At 29.6% G+C, this 15,674-nt stretch overlaps 1 protein-coding gene across 2 annotated transcripts; it reads right to left on the bottom strand.

The window, feature by feature from the left end:
* Positions 7,049-8,400, bottom strand: LOC18612649 (EPIDERMAL PATTERNING FACTOR-like protein 9). 2 transcript variants are annotated; one of them, XM_007049554.2, is made up of 3 exons: positions 8,194-8,400; positions 7,698-7,768; positions 7,049-7,609 (listed from the first exon to the last, which is right to left on the bottom strand). In XM_007049554.2, the coding sequence occupies exons 1-3, from the start codon at positions 8,264-8,266 to the stop codon at positions 7,424-7,426; spliced, it is 330 nt and encodes a 109-aa protein (XP_007049616.1). In that variant the 5' UTR covers positions 8,267-8,400; the 3' UTR covers positions 7,049-7,423. The 2 variants fall into 2 exon arrangements, with proteins under 2 accessions (XP_007049616.1, XP_017974533.1); XM_018119044.1 differs by having other exon boundaries at positions 7,969-8,276.

The raw sequence follows: 15,674 nt of genomic DNA, 5'->3' as shown, positions 1-15,674 counted from the left end.
GTTCAGGTATCACCCTTAGGGTACCTTAAACTCGAATCCGATTATATTTATTTCAGGTATTAACAGGTACCTAGTACTTGTATAACCTGATTATAGTTATATTATGTATAATGTTTTAAAATTTTGTAACTAGCGAGACTTAAACCTTTGTTTTCTTTATATTCTTAACAAACTTAACCGTCTCTACCAACTTCCTCTTTTGTGAATTATTAGAAGTAAAATAAATTTATATTACTTAAAGTATGATGCAAACTTAATTATATAAAATTTTTATTAGTTGAACTTATAAACTAATAAATGTAAAATAAATTTATATTACTTGAACTATGATGCAAACTTAAATATATAAGATTTTTATAGCAGTTGAATTTGTAAACTAAAAAATGTAAAATTAATTTATATTACTTGAACTATGAGGCAAACTTAATATATAAACTGTTATATTAGTTGAACTGTAAACTAACAAATGTACAATAAATTTAAATTACTTGAACTATGATACAAACTTAAATATATAAAATTTTTATATTAGTTGAACTTGTAAAAATAATAAATATAGAATAAATTTATATTACTTGAACTATGATCTAAATTTAAATATATAAAATTTTTATATTAGTTGAACTTGTAAACTAATAAATATAAAATAAATTTATATTACTTGAATTATGATGCAAACTTAAATATATAAAATTTTTATAGTAGTTGAACATGTAAACTAATAAGTGTAAAATTAATTTATATTACTTGAATTATGAAGCAAACTTAATATATAAAATATTTATATTATTTGAACTTGTAAACTAACAAATATAAAATAAATTTATATTATTTGAATTATGATGCAAACTTAAATATATAAAATTTTTATATTAGTTGAACTTGTAAACTAATCAATGTAAAATAAATTTATATTACTTGAACTTTGATGTAAATTTAAATATATAAAATTTTTATATTAGTTGAACTTGTAATTTGTAAACTCATATATGGAAAATGAATTTATATTACTTGAATTATGATGCAAATGTAATAACATATCATTAGTTTGTTTAATAAACACTTTAACCTTTTGGAAGCAACATATAATATTTTTCCTTAATTTACGTTTAATTTTTCTTGAAGTAACTTTAATTATCTTCTAAACTATTTTAATTTGATCTGGTATCTTATATCTATTTACTTCCCATTTATGACTTATCTACAATATATAAACAAAGACTAGATAATCATATAAGATATAAAAATTTTACATTATATTTGTTGTCTTTATTTTTTATTTAAGATAAGGTAAGATAACACTAGGAAATAAATATAAGATAACATAATATAATGGAGAATAGATAATACCCTAATTTGTCTAAAAGACTAAAACGGTGCTATTTTGTACCTTTCTTTCCTACAGGTAGCAGCCCAAACTCTAAATATTTATACCTTATTTTTTCTCCACAATTTCCTTTCCTTTTCCCTTTCAACTAATTGTTGCTGTGGTGCTCGGTGCTTCAATGGTGAAATAATATCTTGTCACTACAGGTAACTGGTATAGTGTTTTTATTTTGAAAATTAAGAGAGAATTTTTATTTGTGAGTAAACATCAAAGTGGGTTTCATCCAAAAACTTTGGAGGCATTAATGTGCACCTAAAATTAGTTGAAGAACGAAATAGAAGGTAAATAATATACTAGTTTTTTTTTTTCACTTGTTTTATAAAAATATTTATTATATTTTAAGTTACATAATTTTTCATAATTTTAATTTGTGTAGGATCTTCACTTGGAGGTGACCTTTGCACAATTGATAATGAGGAAGAAAAGGAATTCAAATAAAATTTATGATGTATTTATGTTGTTGTATGTTACATTTAAATGTGATGTTTGATACTACACTTGTATTATTTTTATGTAGTATTATTGTTGATTTTAATTGTGAAATAGTTTTTATTTGGTAGGTAATTATATATGAATTAATGTAAAGCATTTTTTATTTGGGTTTCGGACTCAGGTTATTAAACGGGTATCCAAATACTAAAAATTTGCTTTGAATAATTGAGTAATTAACGGATTTGGATAATTAGCAAGTAGTGATATACTAATAGGGTTTGATTTTGGGTAGTTATTTTTAATTTTATCCAGGTTTTTATAGGATTCAGGTATCTTAGTATTTAAACAGTTTCAAAATCCATTTACTTCTTTAAGGATAACATTACCTTGCTAAGCCCATTATGTTGGAAAATGTTTGAAACCTAGCATTTGAGATAAAATCACATTTTTAGAAATGGACAAAACCTTAAAAGGAAAACCCATAAACTTTAATGCTAGAAAATCATTTTTTTACCTCCAATAATGTTGGAAAACAAGTTTAATAGCTAAAAATCACTTGCTTTTGAAGGAAAATGAATTTGAAGCTTGAAAGAGAGTTGAGAGAGTGAAAAACAGAGGGTTTGGAGGCTGAAATAATGAGAGGAATGTTAGGTCTCGAAGTTTTAGCCCTATTTATAGTTTGAGGTGTAAAAATACAAGTTTACTTTTTATTTTTTGACGTCTAATGTTGAAGTATCGATACTTTAGGGCTAAGTCTTAATACTTTTGAAAATAGTTTTATTTTTAGGGTGCTTTTCGACCTAAGTCTTAAGACTTCTTGTGAAAATCTTGATACTTTCTTTCTAGGCAGCATGTTTCGATACCTTATGTAAAGCCTAGAGACATTATTCATCCCATGAATCAAGTCTTGATACTTTTCAGCCAAGTCTCAATACTTGGGCCCTAAAATGCTATTTACAAGTGAAAAATTAAGTCTTTTAGCCCTATTTGAATCCCAGCATCCCCAAAACTCATTTGAAATCATTTAAAAGATATTCTTAATCAAATATGTGCCTAAAATCATTCATAAAAACTTTAAAATCTTAGCTCATCAAGTAATGTTACGCTTCTATCTTTTAGTTAAAAGGTGGGATTTCACATTCTCCCTTCTTTAAAAAAATTCATCCTCGAATTTGAGTTAAATGTTAACTAACCTCTTAATTTTGAAACAAATAGAGATACTTGACACACATCTCATTCCTGGCCTCCCAAGTTACCTTTTGCTCGATTAGTTATGCCATAGGACCTTCACTTAAGTTATCTCTTTATTGCTTTCTTGACTTGTCTTTCTAAAATCTCCAAGGGTATTTCCTCATTTGAAAAATCCTTTCTCAGCTAGATCTCTTCATGATGGCTCATTTAGGATGGATTGGGTTGATACTTCCAAAGTGTAGAAACATAGAGTACTAAGTGTATGTGCGCAAGACTCAGTAAAAATGTTAAAAAGTAGGCTATGACATCGACTCTTTTAAAAATCTCATAGCGTTCAATTTATCTCGAGCTCAATTTACCTTTCTTGCCGAACCTCATGACCCCTTGGTCAGTGTCACTCTCAAAAACATGTGATCACCAAACTCGAACTCCAAGTCTCTATACTTGTAGTTGGCATAAGTCTTTTGCCTACTTTAGGCTGCCAACATTTGATCCTGTGTTAATCTAATATTATCCGACGCATCTTGGATCATGTCTGATCCTAGTAACTATCTTTTTCCAACCTCAAACCATCCAATGGGTGACCTACATCTGCATCCATACAAAACCTCGTAAGGCACCATATGTATATTCATCTGATAACTATTGTTGTAAGCAAACTCCACAAATAGTAGATATCTATCCCAAGTAGCGCTAAAGTCTACCACACATGCCCTTAACATGTCCTCAAGTGTCTAGATGGTCCTCTCAGACTGTCCATCCGTATGAGGATGGAAAGTTGTACTAAAATTCACCTTGGTCCCCAATGCCTCATGAACTTAGTATGTTTGAGGTCGATGACTTTATGTACTAGACCATTTAGGTGTGATGACACCTTTTGTACTTGTTTGCTAGTTAACATAGTCTTACCCTTCGTTATATGGATGGTGGTGAGATTACACCGGTTTTACTTGGTGCTACAACACAAATTTGTATTTGCTGAGTAATGGATTCGATCCTACCTCTTTGTTTCAATTGTTTTTCTTAATAATGCGCTCCATAAACCACTTTCTTGTTATTTGGATATTTGGATTAAAAGAATGAGATATGTTGGTTTTGATCTTGAATCTTTGATCTTTATATGAATTTAGTTTGTGGTTTGAGAAAAACCTATATGAATCAAAAATGTACCTTGGTTTTGGTATTTGAACTTTAAGAATGATTATCAACTTGTTTGAGGATTTTGAATATTGTTTTTGGTTGAAAGAAATTGGGGTTACATAACAAAAATATCGAAACTCCAAGAAGAGGTATCGATACTTATTTTTTAAAAGTTCTCAAAATTCCATTCTATTTGAAAAGTGTTGATACTTATGACAAAAGTATCAATACTTTGAAACCTAAAAACCCTGGATGACATTATGTTGGAAAGGTATCAATACCCTTGTAGGAGGTATCGATATTTAAGGCTTGTTTGTGAATGTTTCACTGTTTTAAAAAAAAATTGAGATGCAAATGATTTGGGTATTAACTACCTCTTTTTGTAAAGGATTTGTTTATGTTTGAAATGCCTTGAAATGTTTTGGTTACATTTAAGAAGCGAAACTTGGAAATATTTGAAAACTTTGCTCATTCATATTGAATTTGAAAGTATATTTGCTAAATACTCTTCCATTTACACTTGTTTCCCCTCCCTGTACATGCTCACGAAGCCTTTGTAACTCACGTGTTAGTTTCCCTTATTTTTGTTTACAGATCAGTAGACTGCTTGGCTCACTATTCTTCGAGAAGAGCTACTATGGTTGGTTTAGTGAGTGATCGATAAGGCATCTAGTAGGCGTCAAATCCCTTTACTTTGAGTTAACTTTGCTGGGCTTGTCCATTTGATATACTTTGAACTTTGTTTACATTTGTAATAAATATTTGAAATTGCCATGGGGTGGCTTATACTTTGATATTTGAGAAATGTTTTGCTTCCACACTTGAGCACGGAATTGTGCAAACTAATGTTTGAGATTTGATACATGTTTATACACACACACACACACACATATGCTTGGGTTGAGTGGGACCTTCCCATTAGATCCTTGCGTCGAGTCGTTGGATTTTAAATTTGAGTCGTGACAATTTAATTACCTGTAGACCTAATATCATGTTCCCTACAAATTTATTGTCAAGATTCATGCAAAATCCATTAACCGCTCACTTTGCAACTGCCTAGAGAGTTCTAAGGTGCATTGAAGAGACTTCTAATTATGGGATGAGGTTTTGCAAACAACAAACTAAAAATCTTCAAAGGTATGGTGATATTGACTGACCTAGGTGCCTAGATAATTCTAATAGCACCTCTAATTATGTATTTTCATTTGGAAGTGGTGCCTTTGCATGGAACTCAGAAAACAAGAGGTGATATTACGACAAAAGAGCTTGCTAAGGCCAAGTTTGAATCACTAAGATCTAAATTTGGTGTTATCAAAAGCTGATCTCAAGGAGGAATGTTGAACTCGAGCTCATCTTGAAAACAGTCTTGACGCCATTTTGGAGTATTTTGAAATGTTCATGTGACTTGGTTGCAGCTCACCGATGCAAAGTTTAGTGGGAGACAAATGAAGATGGTCTAGTGTTGACTTTTTTGTATTAACTTACTGCAGTTTTTCTCATTTTTCTTGTAAATTTAGATTAGCTTAATTTGTATTACCCTTCTAAAAATGTACCTATCAACCAAAATTCAATGTCTTGGTTGTAAAATTGATATAATATGAATGAAGAATGACAGCAATTAGAATGTTGTTCCACTATTTTCTTTTTCATATTTTTCTCTATATGAAACTGTAATGCTGCTTCCTTAACAATAAGAACTAATAATAAGAGGGATAATGAAATCAACAAATGTTTTTCATATAATTTTCACCATAATAAAATAAACTTGGCACAAGTACAAAACAAAAGGAAACCAACCCTTAAAAATATCAGTTAAAAGATCTCCATTGCATTTAAGTTCTTTATGAAACTGTGCTGGAATATTGTCATGCTGATTTGGAGGTATGAATAAGATTCATGAATGTGCAGCTAAATGTACTAACCAGAGCCATAGGCCCACAAAAGCGTTACAGTATTGGTACTGAAACTCTATGTGAAATGGTCACCAGAATATTCTCATATCTACAAGAAAGCCAAATGCAATCAAGCATATAAATGTTGGCGGGTCTTGCTTGTTTCTGTATGCTTGGAAAATGGGGCCTCCCCTCCTTATGAGCTTCTGGCTTCTTTGTTAGTTTCAGTTCTGCCATTTTGTGCAATTGAATGGATTCAAAATAAAAAGTTGCCCATGTGATTTTTTGTTAGCTTATGTTTTAATATTTGGGACCACTGCCACATGCCAACTTGCAGAGGCAGAGCCTCACTTCAAAAACTCCTAAAGCTCCGTCAAGTCCTCCATTGGAAGAAACCCTAACAGCATATCTCATAAATTTGCTGAGTGTCTCTCAACAGTCAGCATGTTGTTCTGTTCGCAACAGAAAGAAAATGCAAAAAATTGCTTCACAATGAGCAAAACAAGGAAGGAATATTGGGAATGTACATTGGATGCAACTAAGTGAAAGCTATAATCCCAATGACCAGAAGTTGTTTTTAGATGGGATTTCAGGTTATTCTTTCCTCTTTCTCTTCATGTTGCTTTATGCAAAGAGAGCCAAAATAGGCCTAACCCATGCGGCAAAAACAAATAAGTAGATGGTCAATAATTAAGGGTGAAAATATAATATGGTAGTACTTAACTAAAACTCAATGTGTCTGCCCCTACGATATAAAGTTCACCAAGTTGACAAAAGGGCAAACTCTTGATATTGTACACAGTTGCAAACCTTGTTCCATGTCTTTAGACTAATATCATTTTGTGTATGAACTAGAAATAGTCTAAACAGGAATCTATCCACACCAGTAAGCTTGATTGTACAAAAACCTATTACATAAATTAAAAGAAACCCCAAAGGGACTGTCTCTTCTAACCACGTGGAAGTCTTAGAAATAAAAAAACATGTTGAGAAAGAAAAAAAGAGGTACAAAGAGGCCCGCGAGCAACTTTCGGGCCATAGTCTAGTGATAAAAGAAAAGGAAGCAAATTAAGGCAACTGCTACTTGATATTCCTAAAGTGAACTTATAGACATTTATATAACAAGAAATTTCCAACTTCAACTTTAACATGCCAAGAAGAAATTAATGATTCACTTTCCCTCAAGAAGCTTGCATGATAACCATATAGCAGGAAATACCGGCTGTGCCAAAAGGAAATCAGAACAGCTAACCTGGGCACTAAAACTGCAGAGACAAAATAGTATTTGGATGTAGAACAAATCTGGACTTCTAAGTTCTTCTGAAGCTAGTGCAATATACACCACACACATCTACTCCACTCAACCTACTACATTTTTGTTTTATGACCTATGGCAAACACATTTGTAGTGATACGCACTATTGATTGGGTCATTTCCTTCTACCGGAACTTGTTCAGCTCTACATTTGTATTTGCATCCTCTACATTCATTGTAAGTGCAGGTGGGCGCTGTGGATCCAATCATCAACCTCCTTGAATTTCTATTCATCTTTGCTTCGTTGCTGCCCTGTTGCCTCAAAAATGTTTTTGTTAGAAAGACTTAAATCATAGAGTAAGTTAAGCAAATAATAGCGGTGCTTTTGATGTATCCTCACCTGCAAATGCAATGGAGAAGAATGAGAGACCCCTTGTTGGAAATTAGGAAGTATTACTTGAGTTCTGGATCCTGCAAACTTGTAAGAATTAACCAAAATGTGGCAAGGAAAAAAAAAGTCAAATGCAACTTTATTTAGCAAGCAAAAAGAAGAAAAAAATCCCTGTTTTATACATAGAACTATTAGAATTTGTTAACAGAAGGGAAATGCAAGACTCTTCTCAGACTAAATAGTTGGTGTAAGAAAAAAAAACCAAGTAAAATTTAAGAACCTATTAATGATTTACAGCTTCCTGTCAAGCTATGGAAATGCATTTCCTACATTAAAAGCCCAGTCAGAAATCTGCTAGGGGTAGGAGGATTAATAAGAGAAGCACTAGACGTGGAAGCAAAAAAGAGAGAAAGAAATTAAGATGTGCAGTGTGAAGGACCATATTATCGGCAATGGAAAGATAACTTGAAAACAAGGAAAGGAACAGCTGGAGGCTGACTATGACCTTGTATTACATGTGCGGCAAGGAAGAAGGTGAAGAGTAGCAAAAGTAAGTAGCTTATTTTAATGTTGGCCATTCTCCCCTTTGTATTGGTGTAAACTTAGAAGTTGATATATATAAAGGATAAATGAGAGAGAAGAAGAGAAAGAGAGAGAATTGTGGTCAATTAGTGACCATAAGAGATAAACTGGCAAATCTCTCGGTGACTCAGAGGTGCACACCTAAGAGGTCCCAAACACCCAGACCGACAGATTGCTTGTTGGGGGCTAAACCATGGGAGCAGTAGATTGACTTTCGGAGTTACAAAAATGCCCATTGCTCTTGTTTAATTTTGTTCAAAGAAGGCTTGTATTACTTTGATACTTCGGTGGGGGTAAAAGGGAAATTTGAGACGGGTGGGGGGATTCATTTACTTTTGGTCTACAGTTGGGAAATCATATTTATTTGTTTGCCCTTGGATGAATGGACGGGCGCACCCACATACAGAAGCATCTAGCAATTCCAGGGTTGGGAACGGTTCAGATCCATACACAATCCCTGGATGAATCTGGAAACAATAGTCATAGAAAGAATGATTCCCTTACATTATTTGATCAATGGACCTCAAAGTCCTACTCCACACTTTAAAATATGTGCATCTACAATTTTCAACAAATTAAAAATGAAATAAATATTCAGTCATGGGAAATGATGAATCCTTTTGCACCCCCACCTAAAGCTCATTGCACTGAGAATCATAAATCAGGATCTTCTTTCTTAAGCAGATAAACCAAAATTTCCATCTCTAATGACATGTCTTCTGTATTTAGGCAATAGTCAAAATCACTGCCTCCATACATGTGACGAATAATCTGAGTGTTTAGCGAGGGTGGTGAACCATGGGTGAGAGGCAGGCATGTGCTGTGGCCGGTGGCTGCACTTTTCCTCTCAGGGTACTTCTTCCACGTCTTACTCCTGTCTGCTTCCTCCTTGCTTTTTCCATCAGAAGAATTTCTTTTTCTTTTTTTTTTTATTTTTCTTGTCAAGACATGAGAAGAATTTCATTGTATATTGTTGTAATGATCGGATCTGGGACAAGCACCGAGATATATATATATAGACTTCAGACTATTGAGATTGTATTATTGCATACTTTTTCTTCCCATCATACATAGATTGTTAGTAACTTGGTCAAAAGGGTTCCTTTTTGCCTGAAAATTTGCTGTCCTGTGGGATTCATTCCTTTTTTTTTTTTGTCACTTTTTATTTGAAAATTATCATAACATAAATACCACTTTCATTTTGGTGAAAGAAATTAAAATTTTAGACCATAGTTTTGTCTTAACATTTTTACAGCTATATGAAATCCACCTATCAAACAATTTAATACCTCCTTTAAAACTTTAGCTTTCTTAAATGAATGATTAGTGAAAATTATATGACAAAATAAAAGGTACGAGGGTATATAATGAATGACCTATACATTAGTAATGTTGTGTTTTTTTCTTACATTGACATTTCTCTCTTCTTTTAAGGTTTATATGAAACTCATCATAAATAATAAAGGTAAAATATTTTAAAAAGCTTTTGAACTATTTATAAAAATTCAAACAAATTCTTATTCCTGCAATTACATTTAATTAAGTATTTATATTTTATTTTGAGTCAAATATGTCACGTGATATTAATACGACATACTAACATGTTCTATTGAATGATAATGAAATATGATAACATGGTCACACAATTTTCTCGCTTTTCAAGTTAATGTCACGCAACATAAAAATAGTAAGTGATATTTTGACTAATAGCTATATTCAACCGTTAATCACAAAGATTTTTTTGATCCATAATAAAAATATAAAACTTGGTTAAATGTAATAAAAAAATAAAAATTTATTTAATTTTTTTTAAATACTTCATGAATTTTTTTAAATATAATGTCTATTATAAAATAGTAAAAGCAGTAGCACTTTGCGTCTCCATCCTATTTAATGATATTCTGTTCTGTCTTTATCTTTTCCTCTGTATCTTTGTACTACTTTCTTTAATTTGAGAAGTAAATTAGTAAAACTTTTTATCAGGATTGGCCCAAGACGGGGCACAGTTTAATAAGGATTATAATATTTCTGGGTTCGTTTTTTTTGGCCCACAGTTCTGCGGCAAGGATCTTGAAGCCCCTAGAGGCATTCTCCTCCTTTACAAAAAGTAGAAAAGCTTAATCTAAACTTTGATAAAGATGGTCTGGAGTCTGGCCTATGGACCTTGTAAGCAGTAAGCACTTTGGGTTTGGATAACCAGCCCATTTAGTTAGGCTCACTTCATATTCTAAAACTGAAGTCAAAAGTAAATTTATGTTGGGCATTCTTAGTTGAAATGATAAAACATGAAATTCTAAAAATCTTTTGATTCAAGATGATACTACAAAAATAAAATAATGCCTACGGTTTTGCTATCAAATGGAGAATTTATTTATCACTATGTGGACTAATTTTTGCACCTTTTTAGGTGTTAGAAAATAAAAAATTAGCATAACAATTCCAAGTAATGTTTTTAATCGAAATTTTGATTTTTTTTTCGTGTTCTTTTCCTTTAATTTTAGTCTACATAATCTCTTTAAAAGGTCTTTTCAATTAAAAAAATTAATTTAGAAATAGTGCTATTTTTCATTTTTTGTGCAAAAGTTACTTCTTCATCACACTCTTGCTTATTTAAAAGTCTTTTCAATTAAAAATAATTAAATTAGGAATAGTGATATTTTCACTCTTGCTTAAGGGTCTTTTCAATTAAAAATAACGATATTTTCATTTTTCATCAAAGGTTACTTCTTCATCGTACTCTTGCTTTCAATTAAAATAATTAAATTAAGAATTTTCATTTCACGTCGATGGGTACCTTTTCACGACACTCTTGCATGCGAAGAATTTCATTCGCAAAATCATCCTGTGAAGTCAAGTTGGAGAGAACAGAAGAAGTTTTGAGTGTAAAGACACCATCGTATCTAGAATTTCAAGGTTCAACAAAAATAGTGTTTATTATCATTCAATTAATTTAAATTTCGTGTAATTGATATTGTTATATATTAATTATTTTTTAATTTAAAATATAATTATAGAATAAAAGTAAAGTAAACGAGCATATCACAAAAAATTAAAGTTGCCTGACACAAATTGATATAGTATCCTTTACATATTCCTGAGCGTGCTTTTATGACTTGGCTTTATATTCTTAACAAGCTTCCCATTTTGTTAAGGATAAAAATTAGTTTAGGTCATAAAAGTATATCATATAGTAAGTTCTTTAATCATTAGCCGGTAACAGTCAATGTTGTAAATTAGGCAGTCATGGTCAAATGCATTATACATGTTTCTTTTTTGAAATCTCAAGAAATAATATTATCATTAAACATAAAGATCCAACCGCTTGTAGAAATATTATTTCTTATATTTGTAACTAAATAGTATCTAAATATCTTTCTAGTACAAATAGATATTCATTACAACAAATATCATAATAGATATCCATAATTGATTTTTTTAAGTACTTACGTATTGTATTTATGTTTTACCAATGTAAGTTTCTTGGATTACTTTTGTACCTATATGATTTTCCAATAAGAAATGCTATACTTGACTTTGTTCACGTCCTTGCATACATTAAACAACCAATTATTTTTGCATATGGCAATTGATTAATCATCCTACCAACATTAGATACTAATTTAATTTGAAAATACATAGGCATAAATGCTGGTATGCAATCATTAAAATCAAACTTTTTGAGCACATTAATACAATTTTGACAAAATTATGTTAATTTTATCCTAGAATATTTTAGTTCCTAAGATTACATCTATTACACTCATATCTTTCATTGCAAAACAATTAAATAAAAATCTTCTTTGTCTCCTCAACCTGTTTTAAATTTGTACTAAATATTAGCATATCATCCACGTAATAGCAATTATAACTCCTTTACCCTTTTGGAATTTTCTATATATATTCATATATCAAACTCATTTATTTTATAGCCATTGGCTCAAACAATTTCATCAAGTTTTTCTATGTCATTGTTTTGGTTCTTGTTTAAGTTCATATAATGATTTTACAAGCTTACAAAGCCTTGAAACAATGTAGCATTCCGATTGTTCCATGTAGGCTTCCTCTTCTAATTCACTGTTTTAAAATATTATTTTACATCCATTTAGTGAATTACTAAATTATAAATTGAAGCAAGTGAAATTAAGATTCTAATTGTAGCAATTCTAGCTGTTATAGCATAAGTATCAAAGTAGTTAATTCTTTTCTTTAATGTAAAGTCTTTGATTACCAAGCTTGCTTTAAGCTTGTTATGGCTCCATCCACCTTCATTCTCATTTTGAATTCATTTACAACCTATTGTTTTGAAACTTGGTGAAAAATCAACTAAAATCCAAGTGTTATTTTTCATTATTGAGCACATTTGGTCATTCTAAAAGATAAAGTTTTGAGACTTCATTATCTCGTTATATATAATAATGTCTAATTCCATATTAAAACAATAAGAAATTTTATTTTGTATATTTTCTTCGGTCCCTTCCACAAGGAACATATAGAATTAGGTCCAAAATCTTTTGCCTTTCTATTCTTTTTGCTTTCCCTTTATTTCAGGATAAAGTTCATCATTAATTTTCAACTTATTCCAATAGAATTTTATTTGATTGAATTGATTTTAATGTAGTAGTTGTCTTGAAATAGAATTGAATCTACTTTTGTAAAAAATTACACTTTTTGATCCAAAAACAATGTTGACCAAAACTGAATCATTTGGTTCAATTATCATAAACTTATATGCTTTACTATGTTGTATATTTCCTACGAATATGCATTCTATTCCTCTTTCACTCAAATTTTTTCTTTTGGATTTCAAAACTCCAATTACAACTCTACATCCCCAAACCTTCAAATAATTAATATTTGGTTTCTTTTTATTCCATTGCTCATATAAGATTATCTCAGCTCCTTTTTAGAAACTCTATCTAATATGTGATAAGCTATTAATACAGTTTCAATCCAAAAATCCTATCCAAAACCAAAATATGATAACATTACATTATCATTTTGATTAAGATCATATTTTCTTTTCGCCACACTATTTTGTTGTGATGTGCAAGTTACTAAAGTTTGATGGATTATAATTGTGAATTCAAAATAACTTGGTTTATAATATTTTTCACCTTTATCTGATTTTAAATACTTGATAAAAGATTTACAATGCTATTCAACTTTTTATTTATAAATCTTAAATTTATCGAGTACTTTATCTTTAGAATGTAACAAATAAATATAACAAAATTCTAAGTAATTATTAAGAAAAAGCTCATAATATCTCTCTCCTCGAATCTAAGGTGAGCTATGCAAATCATATAGAAATATGAAGCACCAATTCAAGCATTTAGAACAATTCCAACATTAAAAAATTTCTAATATAAACATGCAAGTTTAAATTGGTGCATAATAGTATATAAAATTTGCATAGCTTAAAATATTATGCATCAATTCATATACAATATTTGGTACCAATTCAAGCATTTTAAAATTTCTAATTATAAAAGAATGTTTACTATGCAAGTATTACATTTTTCTACAATGTTATCAATATTTTGAATCAATTCCAAATTAGACATAGCAAGCATTCTTTTATAATTAACATGCCTTAAACTATGATGCAAAAAACCAAGAAAATTATGTAAGTAAAAACAATCATTTTATTATTTTAATTTTTAATAAAATGATTATGAAGATGCCTTTGTTCACATAACCCTTTTCCACAAATACCTATCTATTGGACAAAATGAATTTGTCCTTCCAATCATACTTTGTAGCAACTATGTCTTATTGTCTTCCACGACATTAGTTTCAAAATTATTGCAACAAAATTTTATCTTGTGATTACTAACGCATTTTCCTTCTTCTTGAAAAAGTAACACTTTTTCGTTAAGACCTGGTTTTTATAATGGTAACATGCACCATTTTCTTTCTCGAATCTTTATTTATTAGCAAGAAGTTCTTTATTCTTTGTGGATTTGCTGGACTATCCTTTCTCCATCTCATGAACATTTGACATATGAGTCTTTCTCATGTTCTTTGGGATAGCACTCTTAAATTCAAAGATGACTGGCAAGCTCTTCAAGAGACAAATCTTCTTTTTATGTATTGAGGTTCTCTTGAAAATTTTCCATGATGATGAGAATTTATCAAAGTTCAAAGACATAACAATAAATTCATGCATAGTCATTTTATAAAGTTTGAAGTTATCAAAAATCCTTTCAACTTTAGAAAATTGATCAATTGTAAGTTTATTATCAATCATTTTATAATTAATCGTAATCGATACAAAATTGTAACTGCATAGCTCAATTAAAAAATGCAACAATTAAGAATTTAAACAATTCATACAAATCAATTCAATAAAGGAAAGAGAAAACCTATCTAATAATTGGGTGAAAAACCATTTAAATTGTCATTTTCTTTATCAACATCAAATTGTTCCAATTTTGCAAAGTCAAAAGCCAAATTCCCTTATCATTCCATTTACAGCAACCGTTGATAAATCGAAATAAAACCCTAAGATTGTTGAGACACAAGATTGTAAAAGCAAAATTATTAAGGAAAGGCTTCAAGGTATATATCGATGTCACTTTTCTTAAAGTTTTATTTGTACCCTTCGTAAGGGTGCAGAAAGGATTTGTAAACCTTAAGGTCATGTTTGGTTAGAGGACTGGTTAAGTCATTCCCCCTATTCTTTACAAATTTTTATCCCCTTGGTTTGGTTTTGGGGAAGGAACAACCATTTCAAAAGGAATGGGTATTCTTTAAAATCTGGCAAAAGCTTGGAATAGCTAATACCATCTTTCTCCATGATATTAGCTATTCCATACCCATGGGAATAAAATTCAAACATTTTGGACAAAAGTGTCCTTATTTGTTTTTAAAAAATACAAACTTAAACTTATAAAATTAATATTTTAAATTAAAATTAAAAAATTATTAATATTTTCATATTTTAAGTATAATATATTTAAATTAAAAATAAAATATTAATTTTTAAATTATTAAGTGAAATTTAAATTAAAAAATGAAAAATGCAAATAGAGAAAAATAAATCTTATTATAATAAAAAGGTTAAGTTATTAATTATATATTATAAAATATTTTGAATTTAAAAATTAATTAAAAGTATTAATATTTTAATCATAATAATATTTAAATTATAAATTAAATTACCAATTATTAATATTCTAAATCAATTATAAATGATTAATATTTAAAAAATAAAATAAAAACAAATAATCATAATAACATTTAAATTATAAATAAAATAGTAGTATTTTATAATATTAATGATTAAATTATAAATAAAATATTAATACTTAAATAATCAATTATTAATATTTAAAAAATATAAATTATTATATTAAATATAATTAAATAAAAATAAATAATTATAATAAAATTAAATTATAA

The sequence above is a fragment of the Theobroma cacao genome, chromosome 1, assembly GCF_000208745.1.
Source record: "Theobroma cacao cultivar B97-61/B2 chromosome 1, Criollo_cocoa_genome_V2, whole genome shotgun sequence".
NCBI lineage: Eukaryota > Viridiplantae > Streptophyta > Magnoliopsida > Malvales > Malvaceae > Theobroma > Theobroma cacao.
The sequence above is the reverse complement of the archived record's forward strand: the minus strand, read 5'-3'. Positions and strand labels throughout refer to the sequence as shown.

Bases quoted from the DNA above. Each gene is read 5' to 3' on its own strand.
- LOC18612649 (XM_007049554.2), bottom strand. From the start codon at position 8,266: ATGGCCAACATTAAAATAAGCTACTTACTTTTGCTACTCTTCACCTTC. The intron at 7,769-8,193 runs GTCATAGTCAGC...ACAAGTTTGCAG, and splicing joins TGCCGCACATGTAATACAAG to GATCCAGAACTCAAGTAATA. The intron at 7,610-7,697 runs GTGAGGATACAT...TTGAGGCAACAG, and splicing joins CTTCTCCATTGCATTTGCAG to GGCAGCAACGAAGCAAAGAT.